The sequence below is a fragment of the Strongylocentrotus purpuratus genome, unplaced genomic scaffold (assembly GCF_000002235.5).
Source record: "Strongylocentrotus purpuratus isolate Spur 01 unplaced genomic scaffold, Spur_5.0 spur5_scaffold_4, whole genome shotgun sequence".
Classification (NCBI taxonomy): domain Eukaryota; kingdom Metazoa; phylum Echinodermata; class Echinoidea; order Camarodonta; family Strongylocentrotidae; genus Strongylocentrotus; species Strongylocentrotus purpuratus.
This window is the reverse complement of record NW_022145610.1, coordinates 6607374-6631989: the sequence shown is the minus strand read 5'-3', so window position 1 is coordinate 6631989 and position 24616 is coordinate 6607374. Positions and strand designations below refer to the sequence as shown.

The following is a 24616-nucleotide window of genomic DNA, read 5'->3' as shown; positions in this document are numbered from 1 at the left end:
TGACGTTACCCAACCTGTACTTGGTTTGAACTGGTTTCTTTTCATGGGTTATTTAATTTGAAAACTGTGGCTGCAATTGCTGCTGTATTAAAAACTGTTGTATTGATTCTCAACATTTCAAACACCACTGTTCAAAACTCAACTGATTTCACTAAAAATCGGTACTTGAGTGACAATTCATGACACAGTAAAATACAATTTTTGTACCTTATTTCCATAAATTACCTTAAATATGCAAATGAGTGAATGAGTGAAAAAATAATTACCATAGTAATCTATGTTATAAGACGGTGTCAAAAATCCACGTTGCTACAATAATCACAAAAGGAGGCGTGAGCTTAGTTAGCTTCCTTTTAAAGATACTATGTCCCTTTTGCGGCCAACATCATCTTAGATGCTACTTGCAAGTGTCGGCTTGCATGGTGATGTAGATATTCAGTAGGCTTGCGGTTGCACCATGTGTGAGAGAGAGAGAGAGGGAAAAGGACTCTGACTCTGTAATCTTTCTTGAGGGTTTGTTAGTCCTGAAAAGGACTGTTGGTATAGTCTTGAAAAAGACTGTTGGTTATCTTTCTTAGCTATAGTTCTAAGGAGAACTATAGCGCTTGGAGAGAGGCGGGAGTTGGCTCGACGTTTCGAACAGGTTGACTATCCGTCGTCAGGAGTGGAGAATAGCTGGCGTGCGTCACGATGGGGAAAAATGCATGACCGTGTGGGCTTGAGTCATCGGGGAGTGGACATAGATGGTCTGCTGGTCAGTCTGGCTGTCCGTCTGGGCTGGAGTCTCCGGGTTACGGACGTCGGAGAGTTTCGAATCCATGAGTGGGGTGTGCTGTCGGCGAGACGCTGTGTGTGTCCCTGACGTAGGCGTCGTTGTAGTCTGCTGTTGTCTGCTGTGCATTGTAGCTGTGAGGCTGGCGGCTGCTTTGAGGGTTCGGCGGGTGGCGGTGGTTGATGTACGGGTGTCTGCTGGGGTGGTGAAGGCGGTGGTGGAGGAGGAGTGACCGGGTAGGGGTTTCCAGATGTCATTGATGTATAATCCTGAGTCTTGGGGAACGGTTTTGTGGCGGTGAATTTTGATGGCTTCCAGGATTCGGCGTGCATGCCAGTGCTTCATTATGGAGATGAGATGACCGTTATCCCATTCGATGGTGTGTTCGTGTTGCTGGGCGCGTTTGACGATAGCGGACTTATCCCAATCGCTGAGTCTGAAGCTGGTTCTGTGTTCCTTGAGTCTTGTTTCCCGATTTCTTCCCGTTTCACCAATGTAGACTTTTCCACATTCGCATGGTATTTTGTAGACTCCAGCTTTCTTGTGGTTTGGATGCTTGTCTTCGTGGGAGTGGAGTATCGAATGGAGTTTGTTGGAGGAACTGTGTCGAACTTGGATGTCTGCTGCTTGAAGGATATGCTGAATCTTGTGAGAGGCTTGACCGATATAGGGAAGGACAACAGTTTGTTTCGGTGGTGTAGCTGCGGGTTGGTTCTCTTCAGGGATGGTTTTGGCTGCGGGCTTGTTGGTGGGAGTCTTGGATTAGATCTTATGTCTTGGGTATTTGTTGATGGCAGTTAGGGCTGTGGTGACATGCATTGGCGCAAAGTACATTGAGATATCTCTCTCTATCTCTCTCTCTCTCTCTCTCTCTCTCCAGCCTCTCCTCCCCTGCCCCCTCTTTCGCTCTCCCTCTCTCTCTTACCCTCCCTCTCTCTCTCTCTCTCTCTCCAGCCTCTCTTTCTTACTCTCCCTCTCTCTCTTACTCTCCCTCTCTCTATCTCTCTCTCTCTCTTTCCAGCCTCTCCTCCCCTCCCCCTCTCTCACCCTCCCTCCTCTCTCTTACTCTCCCTCTCCCCCTTTCTCACTCTCACTCACTCTGTTCTCTTCTTTTCTCTGTTTATCGAGTATAGGCCAAGCTGCAGAGGGAGAAGAAGATGAAGGTGGAGAAAGCTAAGGTCATTGAGGTCAAGGTCAACATGTGGATTGAGGAAAGAACGACTAAGGAGCAGAAATCGAGAAAAGCCAAAGAAACAACTTGAAGCAGAAGAGAAGAGGAGAGTCCAGGAGAAAGCAAAGGTGAGTGTTAATTAAAGGGGAAGTCCACCCTGATATTAAGTTGCTTTTAATAAAAGCAGGAAAATGAAAGAAACAGGTCAGTGAAAGTTTGAGCAAAAACCGACTAGAAATAAGAAAGTTATGAATTTTCAAAGATGTCATCATTGAAACACAAATTGGCAACACTGTGACATATCTTGCAAGCTCCTCTCCAATTTTATAAACTTTTGTTTTCTCACTGATTGGTTAGGGAAAAGATGATTCATACAGGGGTTGTATAAAAATATCTTTGAAATAATTATATTTAGGGTGAACGTATCATTGCAAATTTTCTTAAAACCTATCTGCACTAGTTTGGCCAAGAGGGATTAGACCTCCCTGCGTGGTCACTGACAAGTGGTTATCAGCTCTAAATTGACATAGGAAAAAGGAACCAACTGTCACTGCGCATAGGGACTTTCATGGTGTTAGTGATATGCGCTATACAAATAACGTTCATTATTGTTGTTATTATTACTGCTTAGGCATTGTTTGCTATATCGAGGGTGTAAGTAGCTATGAGTAGTGCAGTGGGGCTTTAACGGAAGTATAGGTTTTTGAAGTTTTTAAGTACAGGGCAAATAGCAGGGGAGCTTGAAAATAAATGCAAAATATGGCATAATGTTGCCAATTTGTTTTGCAACTTCAAAAATTAATATCTTTCTCATTTTTAATCAAAATTTAATCGAAACAAGAGACCAACCTTTGTTAACTCCCATTGAAAGATGTCACTTAAAATGAACCCTTGTGATTGTATTATCATTCTTTCTAGTCTTTAAAATAGTTCTGTTTAAATCTGTGAGATTCTGTTTTCTGCAATTGCCAGAATAAGAAATCACCTTTCATCTACCCTTTACTTTGAAGGAGAACTATGGAGAATGGAGGAGCAAAAAGAAGGCTGCAAAAGAGATGAAGGAGAAGAAGGAGAAGGAAGAACAAAGAGCTGAAGCAGAAGCCGAGAGGAGGGAAGAAGAGGCAGAAGATGCATACCTGAACTTAAAGTGGAAAGAAGAGGCCAAGACGAGACCATTTCCCCTAGCTACTCAATGTGGCTTTCCTCAGGGCTCTGTCAAAGGTAAACCAGTCAAAGTTACTGCCTTACAGGCACGGCGGAGCACCCCAATTTGCATATCATAATAGCGGCCCGTTCTATTTGAATAACCAACGGACATCTGCGTGAATCCGAACATGTGTGTGCTAGAATGTCAAATCTTAAAATTCGCGTTGCGCCTTTATTACTGCCAATATCGCTATGAAACTTTCCATACTAACTATAATTATTATAAATTTGATGTCATTGAAATAAATACGAAATTCCATGGAATAAAACTCGAGATATTAATGTGTTTTGAGCTTCGCCCCTCGAAAAACACGACGTCTACTTTTTAAGTTTGTGACCCTATCAAGCAATGCACGAAGAAGAGACTTGGTATGAATATTCATTAGGGTTGAATCCATACATGGGCGAAATTTTCGCTTCACCGCTGTATTTTTTTTGGTTATAACGTTCTTTTTCATGGGGCTTCATTTTTAAAAGTTGTAGTCAGCGAACTCATTGAACATGACGTCATCGATCTCAGCGATGTACTGCGCATGCAGTGCACGTGTGCAGTCGGCTGGCAAGACATGTATAGCCAACGCACACGCGAGGTTCAGACATGACACACATTTGAATGTATGGGACTGGTCAAACAATTTTGCGACAACGAAGGATTATTTTTGTTCGATGAGATTCGGACATTGGGGTATGTTTTTCTCTGTTGCGACCCTATCAAGCAACTATGAAAAGAGATATTTCACAAGGATTGAGATTATTAAATTTTCTTTCTGTTCATACGAGGCAATTCTTTCTCGCTCTAAAAGAAATGGTGAATTTTACGGTGATTTTGTATCTCATTTTTTTCGTTTTTGTTCGTCAAAACTATCCCTTAAATTTCACATTTTCTATGCATCAATAACTCTTTTTATACACATGAGTGTCTTGCAAATTTATTCAATACTCGATTTAGTAGCTTTGATTGGTGATATTCATCACATTAATGAAGAATTTGTCTTCGAAATTTGTTTACTTTTTTTCGCATCGATCGGTACACAATTGTTGATTTTATGCAAATGATGTTTACTGGACGAGAGTCGATCGCACGGTAATTGGGGTGCTCCACTGTGCCTGCTTATTCCCCTTTCACAAACCCAACTTAAAGGAGCATCATATAAGTGTGTGAATGGGACCACATAAAAACAATGAACATCAGTTTTGTGCTGCTATAGAATACGAATAATTGCCACAGCATAATCTTTTATATTATAATTTGAGTAAGGAAATCCTTTGATATTTGAAACTTTTAGGGTTTTGCACGCCTCGGGACAAAAAAATATCATTCCTTCTGATTGCAGATCATCGTCCGTTTTTAGGGCAGATTTACACGTTTCATTGGTTAATGTGTCCGAACCTAGCTTGGTGTTTTCGTTAGTTTTTTATCCAAATGGCAAAACCCCTATAAACTTCTATAAATAATGGTATCGTCCGTTTTTCGTGGAGATTTACTTGTTAATTTTATTGGTTAATGTGTCCGAACCTACGTTAATGTGTCCGAACCAAGGTTTTTTGAAAATGGCGAAACCATGTTTAGAACTGCCAAATAGTGTACATAGGCGCTTTTTGTGGTGTTTTTGTTAGTTTTTTATCCAAATGGCAAAACCCCTATAAACCCCTATAAATAATGGTATCGTCCGTTTTTGGGGGAGATTTACACGTTAATTTTCTTGGTTTATGTGTCCGAACCTAGGTTAGTGTGAAAATAGTTTTGTTATCTCTTTATTTAATACACAGCCTGTATAAGGGGGGGGGGGGGGGGCTTCCTCACCCTTTCCCTCGTGGCTGCACCAATCTTATGTTTTGTTATCTCTTTATTTAAAACACAGCCTGTAATAGGCCAGCCCCTTCCCCCCCCCCCCCCATGGCTACACCAACCACGTTTCCTTACGCTTTCTCGACTATGATACGTCCGACTAAAATTATAGTTTTGTCATCTCTTTATTTAAAACACAGCCTGTATTGGGGGGGGGGGGGGGGAGCTTCCTCACCCTTTCCCTCGTGGCTACCCCAATCTTATTTCCTTGCTCTTTCTGGACTATGATATGTCCAACTGAAATTAAAGTTTTGTTATCTCTTCATGTAATTCAGAGCCTGTATTAGGTGAGCCAGCACCCCCCCCCCCCCCATGGCTACACCAACCACGTTTCCTTACGCTTTCTCGACTATGATATGTCCGACTAAAATTATAGTTTTGTTATCTCTTTATTTGATATACAGCCTGTATTAGGCATGTCCCCCCCCCCACATTCCCGTCGTGGCTAACCAATCACATTTCCTTATTCTTTCTTAAGTATGATACGTCTGACTGTAATTAATTGTTTTGTTGTCTCTTCATTTTAGTGCCTGTATTAGGCAAGCCCCCCCCCCCAATAACTACACCAACCACGTTTCCTTACGCTTTCTTGACTATAATATGTCCGACTAAAATTATAGTTTTGTTTTTTCTTTATTTAATACACAGTCTGTAGTGGGGGGGGGGGGGGGGGGCTTCCTCACCCTTTCCCTCGTGGCTATGCCAATCACATTTCCCTATTTCTCAACAATGATATGTTCAACTAAAATTTGTTTTTAGTTTTTCTTTAATACAGAGCCTGTATTAGGCGAGCCCCCCTCCCCCTTCCCCGTGGCTATGTAAATCACATTTTCGTGCTCTTTCTTAACTATGAAACATAAAACTGAAATCATAGTTTTGTTAAATTGTATCTCTTTATTTAATACACAGCCTGTATTAGGGGGGGGGGGGGGGGCTTCCTCACCCTTTCCCTCGTGGCTATGCCAATCTTATTTCCTTACTCTTTCTGGACTATGATATGTCCAAATTAAATTAAAGTTTTATTTTATCTTCATGTAATACAGTGCCTGTATTGGGGGGGGGGGGGGGGGGGGGGCTTCCTCACCTATGGACTATGATACGTCTGACTAAAATTATAGTTTTGTTATCTCTTTATTTAAAACACAGCCTGTGTTAGGCCAGCCCCCTACCCCCCCCCCCCAACCCCTCTTTCTGGACAATGATACGTCTGACTAAAATTATAGTTTTGTTATCTCTTTATTTAAAACACAGCCTGTGTTAGGCCAGCCCCTACCCCCCCCCCTAACCCCTCTTCCCCTCGTGGCTACACCAACCACATTTCCTTACTCTTTCTCGAGTATGATACGTCCAACTGTAAGAAATTTTTTTTTTTCTCCTTATTTAATACAGAGCCTGTATTAGGGGGAGGGGGCTTCCTCACCCTTTCCCTCGTGGCTACACCAACCACATTTCCTTACTGTTTCTGGACTATGATATGTCTAACTGAAATTAAAGCTTTGTTTTCTCTTTATATAATTCAGAGCCTGTATTAGGCGAGCCAGCCCCCCCCCCCCTCATCCCCTAGTGGCCACACAAACCACGTTTCCTTACGCTTTCTCGACTATGATACGTCCGACTGAAAGTAAAGTTTTGTTATCTCTTTATTTAATACAGAGCCTGTATTAGGGGGGGACCTCTACCCTACATTCCCCTCATGGCTACACCAACCACATTTCCTTACTGTTTCTGGACTATGATATGTCTAACTGAAATTAAAGCTTTGATTTCTCTTTATATAACACACAGCCTGTATTAAGCTAGCCCCCCCCCCCCTCATCCAGTGGCTACACCAATTACATTTCCCTATTTCCCGACTATGATACTTCCGACTGAAATTATTATTTTTGTCTCTTTATATTACACAGAGCTTGTATTACGCTAGCTCCCTTTCCCCAGTGGCTACACCAACCACATTTCCTTACTCTTTCTGGACTATGATATATCCGACTGAAATTAAAGTTCGTTTTTACCTTCATGTAATACAGTGCCTGTATTATGCGAGCCCCCCCCCCTCTTTCCTCTTGTGGCTATGCCAATCACATTTCCCTTTTTCTCGACTATGATACTTCCGACTGAAATTAAAGTTTAGCTTTCTCTTTATATAACACACAGCCTGTTTTAAGCTAGCCCCCCCCCCTCACCCAGTGGCTACACCAATTACATTTCCCTATTTCCCGACTATGATACTTCCAACTGAAATTATTATTTTTTGTCTCTTTATATAACACAGAGCCTGTATTACGCTAGCCCCCACATTTCCTTACGCTTTCTCGACTATGATATGTCCGACTAAAATTATAGTTTTGTTATCTCTTTATTTAATACACAGCCTGTATTAGGAATGCCCCCCCACATTCCCATCGTGGCTAACCAATCACATTTCTTTACTCTTTCTCGAGTATGATACGTCCGACTGGAAATAAAAGTTTTGTTGTCTCTTTATTTTAGTGCCTGTAGTAGGCAAAGCCCCCTCCCCCCCCCCCATGGCTACACCAACCACGTTTCCTTACGCTTTCTCGACTATGATATGTCCGACTAAAATCATAGTCTCTTTATTTAATACACAGCCTGTATTGGGGGGGGGGGGGCTTCCTCACCCTTTCCCTCGTGGCTATGCCAATCACATTTCCCTATTTCTCAACAATGATATGTTCAACTAAAATTTGTTTTTAGTTCTCTTTAATACAGAGCCTGTATTAGGCAAGCCCCCCTCCCCCTTCCCCCATCGCTATGTGAATCACATTTCTCTGCTCTATCTCGACTATGAAACATCAGACTGAAATCATAGTTTTGTTATCTCTTTATTTAATACACAGCCTGTATTAGGAATGCCCCCCCCCCCCACATTCCCATCGTGGCTAACCAATCACATTTCTTTACTCTTTCTCGAGTATGATACGTCCGACTGGAATTAAAAGTTTTGTTGTCTCTTTATTTTAGTGCCTGTAGTAGGCAAGCCCCCTCCCCTCCCCCCCCCATGGCTACACCAACCACGTTTCCTTACGCTTTCTCGACTATGATATGTCCGACTAAAATCATAGTTTTGTTATCTCTTTATTTAATACACAGCCTGTATTTGGGGGGGGGGGGGGGGGCTTCCTCACCCTTTCCCTCGTAGCTATGCCAATCACATTTCCCTATTTCTCAACAATGATATGTTCAACTAAAATTTGTGTTTAGTTCTCTTTAATACAGAGCCTGTATTAGGCAAGCCCCCCTCCCCCTTCCCCCGTCGCTATGTGAATCACATTTCTCTGCTCTTTCTCGACTATGAAACATCAGACTGAAATCATAGTTTTGTTATCTCTTTATTTAAAACATAGCCTGTATTAGGCCAGCCCCTCCCCCCCACCCCTCTTCCACTCGTGGCTACACCAACCACATTTTCTTACTCTTTCTTGAGTATGATACATCCGACTGTAATTAAATTTTCATTTTCTCTTCATTTAATACAGATCCTGTATTGGGGGGGGGGGGGGAGGGGGCTTCCTCACCCTTTCCATCGTGGCTACGCCAATCTTATTTCCCTATTTCTCAACAATGATAAGTTCACCTAAAATTTGTTTTTAGTTCTCTTTAAAACAAAGCCTGTATTAGGCGAGCCCCCTTTCCCCAGTGGCTACACCATCCACATTTCCTTACTCTTTCTGACTGAAATTAAAGTTTGTTTTTACCTTCATGTAATACAGTGCCTGTATTAGGCGAGCTTCCCCCTCTCCCCCCCCCCTCCATGTCTAAACCAACCACATATCTTTACGCTTTCTCAACAATGATATGTTCAACTAAAATATGTTTTTAATTCTCTTTATTTAATAGAGCCTGTATTAGGGGGGGGGGGGCTTCCTCACCCTTTCCCTTGTGGCTACGCCAATCTTATTTCCTTACTCTTTCTGGACTATGATATGTCCAACTGAAATTAAAGTTTTGTTTTATCTTAATGTTATACAGTGCCTGTATTAGGGGGGGGGGGGGCTTCCTCACCCTTTCCCTCGTGGCTACGCCAATTGTGGGTTAGTGAAGTAAGTATAGAATAGGACCTCTTCCCGTAGGCAATTTCTATGGTTACCAGGGCTCTCTTAAAGAGAAGGTTGAGTTCTGGGAAGAGGTGAACAATAATTTGTGAGCATTATCATTGTTATTATACAAGTCTTCATACTCTGGTAGGACATCAGATAACAAATGTTTCCTGAAAAGCATGGCTCTTCAAATGCCTTAATATTCGAAATATTTCATGTAACGGCATAAAAATCAGGTCAGATTTTTACGCCAAATGTTTGTGTAGTCCCATATACATATTTCTGTGTACAGTGCTTGTAACTTTACCAAGACTGGGCCACATTTGTTATCATTTTGATGATTCCAGAACCTTGCAGTACGCACCAATACTTATATGCTAGATGATCAACCTTTTCTGATCGATTCCTCACCGTTTCTTTCACGATGCAATCGCATGACCAGAAATCAACTTTATCTTTAACCCTAAGTAGCCTACATTTTTCCTGATTCTTTTTTAACGCAAAAGAATCTTGCGCTGAAATGTATGACTTTTTTCTTTCAAGTCTGGCGCATCTTTTGAAATAAATTTTTTCGAAAACGGACCTACTGTTACAAAGTCATATGACCTTTTGTCTGTGCATGTCAGCCCAAAAATCACTCATTTTCGTGATTTGTGTACAAAACATATGGAAATCTCATTTTTCCAAAAAAGAGATAAAACAATAGATAATATAAGGAATAACTTGGCTTTTCCAATTTTGTCTCGCCTGCGTAGCAAAAAAGCGAAACATAGGCGCCGCTTTTCCGGTGACGGCGGCGACGGCGGCGGCGTCAACAACCTCAAAAACTTAACCTAAGGTTAAGTTTTTGAATTTTTGATATAATTTTGAAAGTATAAGTTCTTAGTCAATGAAACTTGGACTATAGGGTAATCAAGTATCCTGTATCATGTGAGTAGAATTCAGGTCACTAAGTTAAGGTCAAAGGTCATTTTAGGTCAACAAACTTAGACTTTTTTGTGGTATCTACATCAAGATTTTGAATTTTTAACATATTTTCAAAAGTGTTTGTTCAAATCCCATGAAACTTGTACCCAAGGGTTATCAAGTATCACAAATCATATACACAAATTCCAGGTCACAAGGTCAAAGGTCATTTTAGGTCAGTAGCCTTGGATTATGTTTTCACAACTTCATATGAGAATAAATGAATTATTTTTTGTTCTTTGTTTATGATTCTTAATCAATATTCACTTCAAAATGCTGATTATATTCAGAGGATTTCATTTTTGGGGGGCCTGCTAATGGGCCACCCTGCCTGTAATAATGTTCCAACTTCCATTCAATTGCGTAATGCAGGCGAGACCGCCGAGAGTGTTTCCCTTGTTTCAACTTACCGATGTTAGAAAGAATACTTTGAAAATTCAAATCGTGCTGCCTCTCAGCAAGTATACCGCGCTAGATGTCAATACGCATCAGCACGTTTTACTCGTTACTTTACTAAAACCGTCTCAAAAAAACTAACAAATGCACGAAATTAATGGTTAAACAGAGAGAGAAATGCTCAAGATATTTCAAGAGCTTTAATATATTTTGATTTATCATATTCAAATAAATGCCACCAGGGAGAACCAGGGGAGATCCATGCTAGCAGAAAACTACTAACATGGAACTGTGACAACAGGGGCCAGATATACAGCATATACTTACCCCACAAATTTTAACCCCATTTTCCCCCCAACTGATGATCTGGCCCTGCATGTGAACATGGCGTCACATCCAGTGCAAGTGCAGTCTCCTCCATATATACCTTACCAACAGATAAAGAGTTTTTAGGACAGTTAGTACAACTTATCCCCTCCTCACCAACATTTCTTGTGACTTACAGTATGCATAAACATGATGAGCTGATAAATAATCATTGCCTGAACAATTGATTTCCCACCATGCATCTTAATATATGCACAATCAGAGAAAGTTATAACAATCACTTTTCAATGTGTGAATAGATAAAAGACTTTTCAGCTGTTCCTCTATTTAAATACTCAAAGAATGATACTGGCAAGACTTGGGCATGCATGATTTGGTAATGGCATTTAAATTTCTTAGAGTGTACACAATAGAGCAAGGTGTTTAATTGTTATGGAAATCCTCTTTACATGTGCAGTATGTGATTATTTGCTTTCTTTGCTTTCTTGTAAGCTCTTCTGTGAGCTCTTCCCTTTCTTCTGGACATTCTAACTATTTCCTTTGATAAATACATCTTTGATTGCTGCCTGCAACACAAGTGTGAAGTTCACATGTGTTATCAATGCTCTCTTCATCAATAAATAGATTCCATGGAATACATTCAATCGTTTTCTGTAAATCTACGCTATCTGCTTTGTGAAATTGATGGAGAACCCTAGGAAGCAACCGTGGCACACGACTACAGTCCAATTTAAATGGAACCAAGTTGAATGTAAGGTTTTAATTGCACTGATCCAAGTGGTTACTTGTTTATTTTACACTGTACATTTAGCTTTCCACTCCGATATGCTTCAGCGCACTTCTGACCTACATTCATTCTCTCATGTCTGCTAGCTCTTGGCTTCTATTGTTCTGTCCCTATTCATTCATCCTCATGCACATTACCTGCTATAGCACCACACACACACACACTCTTCCTATCTATTGCCTATTCAACCCAGCACACTACATGTATATGCACATGGCACTCTATCTTTTACAAGCTTCTCTATTGGTTACCTACTTATTGTCCAATCTTGTGATTGGTGATAATTGTTTCATGGACTGCATGTCAGCCATCTTGGCAGCCATTTTGTGGTTGTAATAAAATCTAACAGTGCAGCTCAAGTCCTCAAACATGTAAGACCACTTTTTTTTGGTGTGGGTCCTTACATGAATATGGAAACCACTGCATAAAATGATGGATTTGAAAGAAGAAATATGTGGGGTGATAAGAATAAAGGACTTATTTAGTGCATCATGGAAGGTAGCATTAGATGATGGGGGACGATAGCATACACCCAAAAAGAGCTTGCCTTCGTTTCGTGGTAAACTTAATTGAATCCATAACAACTCGCAGCTGGGAATCTCAAACTCGGGGCGGTGAATCGTTTTCATGCAAAAAGTACACCTCCTCTGTTGTGATTGCGGTCTTTACGAAAGATTTGATATTGTTGTACGTCTAAGAGTTCACCATCGCAGGGATCAGAGTTCATTCATCTATTTCATCGTAAGTAACTCTCACTTTCAGGTCATTCAGTTTATTACCAAGGGAACAGGCATTCAGTGGTAGAAAATTGAGTGTATGACGTAACGAATTTGAATGTTCAGGTCCCGGATTATGCTCCACGTCACCAGACATGATCAATTCAAAAGTGGAGTATTTGATGTTAATTGAAAGGTGGAAATATCATTGTTTCAAAGATATCTAGTTTTTAAATATCAACCTTTGGTCAGTTGCTTTAAACTCTTATGAGTTCAGTGGTTGTGGAAATGCAAAGAGCATAAAGTATGTACCGTAGCGCCATTTTGAAATGAGTAGATAAGTTGATATGTTGCTGGGTGTTAATCCATGTGTTATGTGTTTCCTTGTCTGGCTTTGGTTCTGCTGACTTTCAAAGTTCCCCATTTTAGATTTTCTAACGTCTTTGTAACACTTGATTCCCTGTCATAGTCCCTCATTTTGAATGTCTAGTTTGTCCTGGTCTGACTTATGCTGTGGTTCCCATATACTGTACATGTAGCTGCATAGAACTCTAATTTGGGCCTACATGTAATTTGATGAAGTTTGGTCAATATGTGTGGCCCAACCGAGTCCCTTTGAATTCAGGTAGGGGTGGTGTTGCACTTCTTCCAGGGTGACGTTACCCAACCTGTACTTGGTTTGAACTGGTTTCTTTTCATGGGTTATTTAATTTGAAAACTGTGGCTGCAATTGCTGCTGTATTAAAAACTGTTGTATTGATTCTCAACATTTCAAACACCACTGTTCAAAACTCAACTGATTTCACTAAAAATCGGTACTTGAGTGACAATTCATGACACAGTAAAATACAATTTTTGTACCTTATTTCCATAAATTACCTTAAATATGCAAATGAGTGAATGAGTGAAAAAATAATTACCATAGTAATCTATGTTATAAGACGGTGTCAAAAATCCACGTTGCTACAATAATCACAAAAGGAGGCGTGAGCTTAGTTAGCTTCCTTTTAAAGATACTATGTCCCTTTTGCGGCCAACATCATCTTAGATGCTACTTGCAAGTGTCGGCTTGCATGGTGATGTAGATATTCAGTAGGCTTGCGGTTGCACCATGTGTGAGAGAGAGAGAGAGGGAAAAGGACTCTGACTCTGTAATCTTTCTTGAGGGTTTGTTAGTCCTGAAAAGGACTGTTGGTATAGTCTTGAAAAAGACTGTTGGTTATCTTTCTTAGCTATAGTTCTAAGGAGAACTATAGCGCTTGGAGAGAGGCGGGAGTTGGCTCGACGTTTCGAACAGGTTGACTATCCGTCGTCAGGAGTGGAGAATAGCTGGCGTGCGTCACGATGGGGAAAAATGCATGACCGTGTGGGCTTGAGTCATCGGGGAGTGGACATAGATGGTCTGCTGGTCAGTCTGGCTGTCCGTCTGGGCTGGAGTCTCCGGGTTACGGACGTCGGAGAGTTTCGAATCCATGAGTGGGGTGTGCTGTCGGCGAGACGCTGTGTGTGTCCCTGACGTAGGCGTCGTTGTAGTCTGCTGTTGTCTGCTGTGCATTGTAGCTGTGAGGCTGGCGGCTGCTTTGAGGGTTCGGCGGGTGGCGGTGGTTGATGTACGGGTGTCTGCTGGGGTGGTGAAGGCGGTGGTGGAGGAGGAGTGACCGGGTAGGGGTTTCCAGATGTCATTGATGTATAATCCTGAGTCTTGGGGAACGGTTTTGTGGCGGTGAATTTTGATGGCTTCCAGGATTCGGCGTGCATGCCAGTGCTTCATTATGGAGATGAGATGACCGTTATCCCATTCGATGGTGTGTTCGTGTTGCTGGGCGCGTTTGACGATAGCGGACTTATCCCAATCGCTGAGTCTGAAGCTGGTTCTGTGTTCCTTGAGTCTTGTTTCCCGATTTCTTCCCGTTTCACCAATGTAGACTTTTCCACATTCGCATGGTATTTTGTAGACTCCAGCTTTCTTGTGGTTTGGATGCTTGTCTTCGTGGGAGTGGAGTATCGAATGGAGTTTGTTGGAGGAACTGTGTCGAACTTGGATGTCTGCTGCTTGAAGGATATGCTGAATCTTGTGAGAGGCTTGACCGATATAGGGAAGGACAACAGTTTGTTTCGGTGGTGTAGCTGCGGGTTGGTTCTCTTCAGGGATGGTTTTGGCTGCGGGCTTGTTGGTGGGAGTCTTGGATTAGATCTTATGTCTTGGGTATTTGTTGATGGCAGTTAGGGCTGTGGTGACATGCATTGGCGCAAAGTACATTGAGATATCTCTCTCTATCTCTCTCTCTCTCTCTCTCTCCAGCCTCTCCTCCCCTGCCCCCTCTTTCGCTCTACCTCTCTCTCTTACCCACCCTCTCTCTCTCTCTCTCTCTCTCTCTCTCTCTCTCTCTCTCCAGCCTCTCTTTCTTACTCTCCCTCTCTCTCTTACTCTCCCTCTCTATCTCTCTCTCTCTCTCTCTTTCCAGCCTTTCCTCCCCTCCCCCTCTCTCACCCTCCCTCCTCTCTCTTACTCTCCCTCTCCTTCCTCCCCCTTTCTCACTCTCACTCACTCTGTTCTCTTCTTTTCTCTGTTTATCGAGTATAGGCCAAGCTGCAGAGGGAGAAGAAGATGAAGGTGGAGAAAGCTAAGGTCATTGAGGTCAAGGTCAACATGTGGATTGAGGAAAGAACGACTAAGGAGCAGAAATCGAGAAAAGCCAAAGAAACAACTTGAAGCAGAAGAGAAGAGGAGAGTCCAGGAGAAAGCAAAGGTGAGTGTTAATTAAAGGGAAGTCCACCCTGATATTAAGTTGCTTTTAATAAAAGCAGGAAAATGAAAGAAACAGGTCAGTGAAAGTTTGAGCAAAAACCGACTAGAAATAAGAAAGTTATGAATTTTCAAAGATGTCATCATTGAAACACAAATTGGCAACACTGTGACATATCTTGCAAGCTCCTCTCCAATTTTATAAACTTTTGTTTTCTCACTGATTGGTTAGGGAAAAGATGATTCATACAGGGGTTGTATAAAAACATCTTTGAAATAATTATATTTAGGGTGAACGTATCATTGCAAATTTTCTTAAAACCTATCTGCACTAGTTTGGCCAAGAGGGATTAGACCTCCCTGCGTGGTCACTGACAAGTGGTTATCAGCTCTAAATTGACATAGGAAAAAGGAACCAACTGTCACTGCGCATAGGGACTTTCATGGTGTTAGTGATATGCGCTATACAAATAACGTTCATTATTGTTGTTATTATTACTGCTTAGGCATTGTTTGCTATATCGAGGGTGTAAGTAGCTATGAGTAGTGCAGTGGGGCTTTAACGGAAGTATAGGTTTTTGAAGTTTTTAAGTACAGGGCAAATAGCAGGGGAGCTTGAAAATAAATGCAAAATATGGCATAATGTTGCCAATTTGTTTTGCAACTTCAAAAATTAATATCTTTCTCATTTTTAATCAAAATTTAATCGAAACAAGAGACCAACCTTTGTTAACTCCCATTGAAAGATGTCACTTAAAATGAACCCTTGTGATTGTATTATCATTCTTTCTAGTCTTTAAAATAGTTCTGTTTAAATCTGTGAGATTCTGTTTTCTGCAATTGCCAGAATAAGAAATCACCTTTCATCTACCCTTTACTTTGAAGGAGAACTATGGAGAATGGAGGAGCAAAAAGAAGGCTGCAAAAGAGATGAAGGAGAAGAAGGAGAAGGAAGAACAAAGAGCTGAAGCAGAAGCCGAGAGGAGGGAAGAAGAGGCAGAAGATGCATACCTGAACTTAAAGTGGAAAGAAGAGGCCAAGACGAGACCATTTCCCCTAGCTACTCAATGTGGCTTTCCTCAGGGCTCTGTCAAAGGTAAACCAGTCAAAGTTACTGCCTTACAGGCACGGCGGAGCACCCCAATTTGCATATCATAATAGCGGCCCGTTCTATTTGAATAACCAACGGACATCTGCGTGAATCCGAACATGTGTGTGCTAGAATGTCAAATCTTAAAATTCGCGTTGCGCCTTTATTACTGCCAATATCGCTATGAAACTTTCCATACTAACTATAATTATTATAAATTTGATGTCATTGAAATAAATACGAAATTCCATGGAATAAAACTCGAGATATTAATGTGTTTTGAGCTTCGCCCCTCGAAAAACACGACGTCTACTTTTTAAGTTTGTGACCCTATCAAGCAATGCACGAAGAAGAGACTTGGTATGAATATTCATTAGGGTTGAATCCATACATGGGCGAAATTTTCGCTTCACCGCTGTATTTTTTTTGGTTATAACGTTCTTTTTCATGGGGCTTCATTTTTAAAAGTTGTAGTCAGCGAACTCATTGAACATGACGTCATCGATCTCAGCGATGTACTGCGCATGCAGTGCACGTGTGCAGTCGGCTGGCAAGACATGTATAGCCAACGCACACGCGAGGTTCAGACATGACACACATTTGAATGTATGGGACTGGTCAAACAATTTTGCGACAACGAAGGATTATTTTTGTTCGATGAGATTCGGACATTGGGGTATGTTTTTCTCTGTTGCGACCCTATCAAGCAACTATGAAAAGAGATATTTCACAAGGATTGAGATTATTAAATTTTCTTTCTGTTCATACGAGGCAATTCTTTCTCGCTCTAAAAGAAATGGTGAATTTTACGGTGATTTTGTATCTCATTTTTTTCGTTTTTGTTCGTCAAAACTATCCCTTAAATTTCACATTTTCTATGCATCAATAACTCTTTTTATACACATGAGTGTCTTGCAAATTTATTCAATACTCGATTTAGTAGCTTTGATTGGTGATATTCATCACATTAATGAAGAATTTGTCTTCGAAATTTGTTTACTTTTTTTCGCATCGATCGGTACACAATTGTTGATTTTATGCAAATGATGTTTACTGGACGAGAGTCGATCGCACGGTAATTGGGGTGCTCCACTGTGCCTGCTTATTCCCCTTTCACAAACCCAACTTAAAGGAGCATCATATAAGTGTGTGAATGGGACCACATAAAAACAATGAACATCAGTTTTGTGCTGCTATAGAATACGAATAATTGCCACAGCATAATCTTTTATATTATAATTTGAGTATAAAGGAAATCCTTTGATATTTGAAACTTTTAGGGTTTTGCACGCCTCGGGACAAAAAAATATCATTCCTTCTGATTGCAGATCATCGTCCGTTTTTAGGGCAGATTTACACGTTTCATTGGTTAATGTGTCCGAACCTAGCTTGGTGTTTTCGTTAGTTTTTTATCCAAATGGCAAAACCCCTATAAACTTCTATAAATAATGGTATCGTCCGTTTTTCGTGGAGATTTACTTGTTAATTTTATTGGTTAATGTGTCCGAACCTACGTTAATGTGTCCGAACCAAGGTTTGTTTGAAAATGGCGAAACCATGTTTAGAACTGCCAAATAGTGTACATAGGCGCTTTTTGTGGTGTTTTTGTTAGTTTTTTATCCAAATGGCAAAACCCCTATAAACCCTATAAATAATGGTATCGTCCGTTTTTGGGGGAGATTTACACGTTAATTTTCTTGGTTTATGTGTCCGAACCTAGGTTAGTGTGAAAATAGTTTTGTTATCTCTTTATTTAATACACAGCCTGTATAAGGGGGGGGGGGGGGGGGGGGGGGCTTCCTCACCCTTTCCCTCGTGGCTGCACCAATCTTATGTTTTGTTATCTCTTTATTTAAAACACAGCCTGTAATAGGCCAGCCCCTTCCCCCCCCCCCCCATGGCTACACCAACCACGTTTCCTTACGCTTTCTCGACTATGATACGTCCGACTAAAATTATAGTTTTGTCATCTCTTTATTTAAAACACAGCCTGTATTGGGGGGGGGGGGGGGAGCTTCCTCACCCTTTCCCTCGTGGCTACCCCAATCTTATTTCCTTGCTCTTTCTGGACTATGATATGTCCAACTGAAATTAAAGTTTTGTTATCTCTTCATGTAATTCAGAGCCTGTATTAGGTGAGCCAGCACCCCCCCCCCATGGCTACACCAACCACGTTTCCTTACGCTTTCTCGACTATGATATGTCCGACTAAAATTATAGTTTTGTTATCTCTTTATTTGATATACAGCCTGTATTAGGCATGTCCCCCCCCCACATTCCCGTCGTGGCTAACCAATCACATTTCCTTATTCTTTCTTAAGTATGATACGTCTGACTGTAATTAATTGTTTTGTTGTCTCTTCATTTTAGTGCCTGTATTAGGCAAGCCCCCCCCCCCCCAATAACTACACCAACCACGTTTCCTTACGCTTTCTTGACTATAATATGTCCGACTAAAATTATAGTTTTGTTTTTTCTTTATTTAATACACAGTCTGTAGTGGGGGGGGGGGGGGGGCTTCCTCACCCTTTCCCTCGTGGCTATGCCAATCACATTTCCCTATTTCTCAACAATGATATGTTCAACTAAAATTTGTTTTTAGTTTTTCTTTAATACAGAGCCTGTATTAGGCGAGCCCCCCTCCCCCTTCCCCGTGGCTATGTAAATCACATTTTCGTGCTCTTTCTTAACTATGAAACATAAAACTGAAATCATAGTTTTGTTAAATTGTATCTCTTTATTTAATACACAGCCTGTATTAGGGGGGGGGGGGGGCTTCCTCACCCTTTCCCTCGTGGCTATGCCAATCTTATTTCCTTACTCTTTCTGGACTATGATATGTCCAAATTAAATTAAAGTTTTATTTTATCTTCATGTAATACAGTGCCTGTATTGGGGGGGGGGGGGGGGGGGGGGGGGTGGGGGGGGGGGGGGGGGGGCTTCCTCACCTATGGACTATGATACGTCTGACTAAAATTATAGTTTTGTTATCTCTTTATTTAAAACACAGCCTGTGTTAGGCCAGCCCCCTACCCCCCCCCATCCCCTCTTTCTGGACAATGATACGTCTGACTAAAATTATAGTTTTGTTATCTCTTTATTTAAAACACAGCCTGTGTTAGGCCAGCCCCCTACCCCCCCCCCCCCAACCCCTCTTCCCCTCGTGGCTACACCAACCACATTTCCTTACTCTTTCTCGAGTATGATACGTCCAACTGTAAGAAATTTTTTTTTTTCTCCTTATTTAATACAGAGCCTGTATTAGGGGGAGGGGGCTTCCTCACCCTTTCCCTCGTGGCTACACCAACCACATTTCCTTACTGTTTCTGGACTATGATATGTCTAACTGAAATTAAAGCTTTGTTTTCTCTTTATATAATTCAGAGCCTGTATTAGGCGAGCCAGCCCCCCCCCCCCCCCCCTCATCCCCTAGTGGCCACACAAACCACGTTTCCTTACGCTTTCTCGACTATGATACGTCCGACTGAAAGTAAAGTTTTGTTATCTCTTTATTTAATACAGAGCCTGTATTAGGGGGGGACCTCTACCCTACATTCCCCTCATGGCTACACCAACCACATTTCCTTACTGTTTCTGGACTATGATATGTCTAACTGAAATTAAAGCTTTGATTTCTCTTTATATAACACACAGCCTGTATTAAGCTAGCCCCCCCCCCCCCTCATCCAGTGGCTACACCAATTACATTTCCCTATTTCCCGACTATGATACTTCCGACTGAAATTATTATTTTTTGTCTCTTTATATTACACAGAGCTTGTATTACGCTAGCTCCCTTTCCCCAGTGGCTACACCAACCACATTTCCTTACTCTTTCTGGACTATGATATATCCGACTGAAATTAAAGTTCGTTTTTACCTTCATGTAATACAGTGCCTGTATTATGCGAGCCCCCCCCCCCCCCTCTTTCCCTCTTGTGGCTATGCCAATCACATTTCCCTTTTTCTCGACTATGATACTTCCGACTGAAATTAAAGTTTAGCTTTCTCTTTATATAACACACAGCCTGTTTTAAGCTAGCCCCCCCCCCCTCACCCAGTGGCTACACCAATTACATTTCCCTATTTCCCGACTATGATACTTCCAACTGAAATTATTATTTTTTGTCTCTTTATATAACACAGAGCCTGTATTACGCTAGCCCCCACATTTCCTTACGCTTTCTCGACTATGATATGTCCGACTAAAATTATAGTTTTGTTATCTCTTTATTTAATACACAGCCTGTATTAGGAATGCCCCCCCACATTCCCATCGTGGCTAACCAATCACATTTCTTTACTCTTTCTCGAGTATGATACGTCCGACTGGAAATAAAAGTTTTGTTGTCTCTTTATTTTAGTGCCTGTAGTAGGCAAGCCCCCTCCCCCCCCCCCCATGGCTACACCAACCACGTTTCCTTACGCTTTCTCGACTATGATATGTCCGACTAAAATCATAGTCTCTTTATTTAATACACAGCCTGTATTGGGGGGGGGGGGGCTTCCTCACCCTTTCCCTCGTAGCTATGCCAATCACATTTCCCTATTTCTCAACAATGATATGTTCAACTAAAATTTGTGTTTAGTTCTCTTTAATACAGAGCCTGTATTAGGCGAGCCCCCCTCCCCCTTCCCCCGTCGCTATGTGAATCACATTTCTCTGCTCTTTCTCGACTATGAAACATCAGACTGAAATCATAGTTTTGTTATCTCTTTATTTAAAACATAGCCTGTATTAGGCCAGCCCCTCCCCCCCACCCCTCTTCCACTCGTGGCTACACCAACCACATTTTCTTACTCTTTCTTGAGTATGATACATCCGACTGTAATTAAATTTTCATTTTCTCTTCATTTAATACAGATCCTGTATTGGGGGGGGGGGGGGGGAGGGGGCTTCCTCACCCTTTCCATCGTGGCTACGCCAATCTTATTTCCCTATTTCTCAACAATGATAAGTTCACCTAAAATTTGTTTTTAGTTCTCTTTAAAACAAAGCCTGTATTAGGCGAGCCCCCTTTCCCCAGTGGCTACACCATCCACATTTCCTTACTCTTTCTGACTGAAATTAAAGTTTGTTTTTACCTTCATGTAATACAGTGCCTGTATTAGGCGAGCTTCCCCCTCTCCCCCCCCCCCTCCATGTCTAAACCAACCACATATCTTTACGCTTTCTCAACAATGATATGTTCAACTAAAATATGTTTTTAATTCTCTTTATTTAATAGAGCCTGTATTAGGGGGGGGGGGCTTCCTCACCCTTTCCCTTGTGGCTACGCCAATCTTATTTCCTTACTCTTTCTGGACTATGATATGTCCAACTGAAATTAAAGTTTTGTTTTATCTTAATGTTATACAGTGCCTGTATTAGGGGGGGGGGGGGCTTCCTCACCCTTTCCCTCGTGGCTACGCCAATTGTGGGTTAGTGAAGTAAGTATAGAATAGGACCTCTTCCCGTAGGCAATTTCTATGGTTACCAGGGCTCTCTTAAAGAGAAGGTTGAGTTCTGGGAAGAGGTGAACAATAATTTGTGAGCATTATCATTGTTATTATACAAGTCTGGATACTCTGGTAGGACATCAGATAACAAATGTTTCCTGAAAAGCATGGCTCTTCAAATGCCTTAATATTCGAAATATTTCATGTAACGGCATAAAAATCAGGTCAGATTTTTACGCCAAATGTTTGTGTAGTCCCATATACATATTTCTGTGTACAGTGCTTGTAACTTTACCAAGACTGGGCCACATTTGTTATCATTTTGATGATTCCAGAACCTTGCAGTACGCACCAATACTTATATGCTAGATGATCAACCTTTTCTGATCGATTCCTCACCGTTTCTTTCACGATGCAATCGCATGACCAGAAATCAACTTTATCTTTAACCCTAAGTAGCCTACATTTTTCCTGATTCTTTTTTAACGCAAAAGAATCTTGCGCTGAAATGTATGACTTTTTTCTTTCAAGTCTGGCGCATCTTTTGAAATAAATTTTTTCGAAAACGGACCTACTGTTACAAAGTCATATGACCTTTTGTCTGTGCATGTCAGCCCAAAAATCACTCATTTTCGTGATTTGTGTACAAAACATATGGAAATCTCATTTTTCCAAAAAAGAGATAAAACAATAGATAATATAAGGAATAACTTGGCTTTTCCAATTTTGTCTCGCCTGCGTAGCAAAAAAGCGAAACATAGGCGCCGCTTTTCCGGTGACGGCGGCGACGGCGGCGGCGTCAACAACCTCAAAAACTTAACCTAAGGTTAAGTTTTTGAATTTTTGATATAATTTTGAAAGTATAAGTTCTTAGTCAATGAAACTTGGACTATAGGGTAATCAAGTATCCTGTATCATGTGAGTAGAATTCAGGTCACTAAGTTAAGGTCAAAGGTCATTTTAGGTCAACAAACTTAGACTTTTTTTGTGGTATCTACATCAAGATTTTGAATTTTTAACATATTTTCAAAAGTGTTTGTTCAAATCCCATGAAACTTGTACCCAAGGGTTATCAAGTATCACAAATCATATACACAAATTCCAGGTCACAAGGTCAAAGGTCATTTTAGGTCAGTAGCCTTGGATTATGTTTTCACAACTTCATATGAGAATAAATGAATTATTTTTTGTTCTTTGTTTATGATTCTTAATCAATATTCACTTCAAAATGCTGATTATATTCAGAGGATTTCATTTTTGGGGGCCTGCTAATGGGCCACCCTGCCTGTAATAATGTTCCAACTTCCATTCAATTGCGTAATGCAGGCGAGACCGCCGAGAGTGTTTCCCTTGTTTCAACTTACCGATGTTAGAAAGAATACTTTGAAAATTCAAATCGTGCTGCCTCTCAGCAAGTATACCGCGCTAGATGTCAATACGCATCAGCACGTTTTACTCGTTACTTTACTAAAACCGTCTCAAAAAAACTAACAAATGCACGAAATTAATGGTTAAACAGAGAGAGAAATGCTCAAGATATTTCAAGAGCTTTAATATATTTTGATTTATCATATTCAAATAAATGCCACCAGGGGAGAACCAGGGGAGATCCATGCTAGCAGAAAACTACTAACATGGAACTGTGACAACAGGGGCCAGATATACAGCATATACTTACCCCACAAATTTTAACCCCATTTTCCCCCCAACTGATGATCTGGCCCTGCATGTGAACATGGCGTCACATCCAGTGCAAGTGCAGTCTCCTCCATATATACCTTACCAACAGATAAAGAGTTTTTAGGACAGTTAGTACAACTTATCCCCTCCTCACCAACATTTCTTGTGACTTATGCATAAACATGATGAGCTGATAAATAATCATTGCCTGAACAATTGATTTCCCACCATGCATCTTAATATATGCACAATCAGAGAAAGTTATAACAATCACTTTTCAATGTGTGAATAGATAAAAGACTTTTCAGCTGTTCCTCTATTTAAATACTCAAAGAATGATACTGGCAAGACTTGGGCATGCATGATTTGGTAATGGCATTTAAATTTCTTTAAAATTAACTATTTCCTTTGATAAATACATCTTTGATTGCTGCCTGCAACACAAGTGTGAAGTTCACATGTGTTATCAATGCTCTCTTCATCAATAAATAGATTCCATGGAATACATTCAATCGTTTTCTGTAAATCTACGCTATCTGCTTTGTGAAATTGATGGAGAACCCTAGGAAGCAACCGTGGCACACGACTACAGTCCAATTTAAATGGAACCAAGTTGAATGTAAGGTTTTAATTGCACTGATCCAAGTGGTTACTTGTTTATTTTACACTGTACATTTAGCTTTCCACTCCGATATGCTTCAGCGCACTTCTGACCTACATTCATTCTCTCATGTCTGCTAGCTCTTGGCTTCTATTGTTCTGTCCCTATTCATTCATCCTCATGCACATTACCTGCTATAGCACCACACACACACACACTCTTCCTATCTATTGCCTATTCAACCCAGCACACTACATGTATATGCACATGGCACTCTATCTTTTACAAGCTTCTCTATTGGTTACCTACTTATTGTCCAATCTTGTGATTGGTGATTATTGTTTCATGGACTGCATGTCAGCCATCTTGGCAGCCATTTTGTGGTTGTAATAAAATCTAACAGTGCAGCTCAAGTCCTCAAACATGTAAGACCACTTTTTTTTGGTGTGGGTCTTTACATGAATATGGAAACCACTGCATAAAATGATGGATTTGAAAGAAGAAATATGTGGGGTGATAAGAATAAAGGACTTATTTAGTGCATCATGGAAGGTAGCATTGTTTGCTATATCGAGGGTGTAAGTAGCTATGAGTAGTGCAGTGGGGCTTTAACGGAAGTATAGGTTTTTTGAAGTTTTTAAGTACAGGGCAAATAGCAGGGGAGCTTGAAAATAAATGCAAAATATGGCATAATGTTGCCAATTTGTTTTGCAACTTCAAAAATTAATATCTTTCTCATTTTTAATCAAAATTTAATCGAAACAAGAGACCAACCTTTGTTAACTCCCATTGAAAGATGTCACTTAAAATGAACC

At 40.9% G+C, this 24616-nt stretch overlaps 1 protein-coding gene across 4 annotated transcripts in view; it reads left to right on the top strand.

Annotated features, from left to right (window-relative positions):
- Positions 1-24616, top strand: part of LOC105437150 (cilia- and flagella-associated protein 251-like) — a 75140-nt gene that overhangs the window by 33523 nt on the left and 17001 nt on the right. For 3 of the 4 annotated variants that reach the window (XM_030998262.1, XM_030998259.1, XM_030998260.1), the window contains 4 exons: positions 1906-2071; positions 2954-3164; positions 14830-14995; positions 15877-16087. In XM_030998262.1, the coding sequence (XP_030854122.1) occupies positions 15922-16087 (166 nt within the window). In that variant the 5' untranslated portion in view covers positions 1906-2071; positions 2954-3164; positions 14830-14995; positions 15877-15921. The remainder of the gene's footprint in view (positions 1-1905; positions 2072-2953; positions 3165-14829; positions 14996-15876; positions 16088-24616) is intronic. The other variant, XM_030998261.1, reaches the window with a different exon arrangement.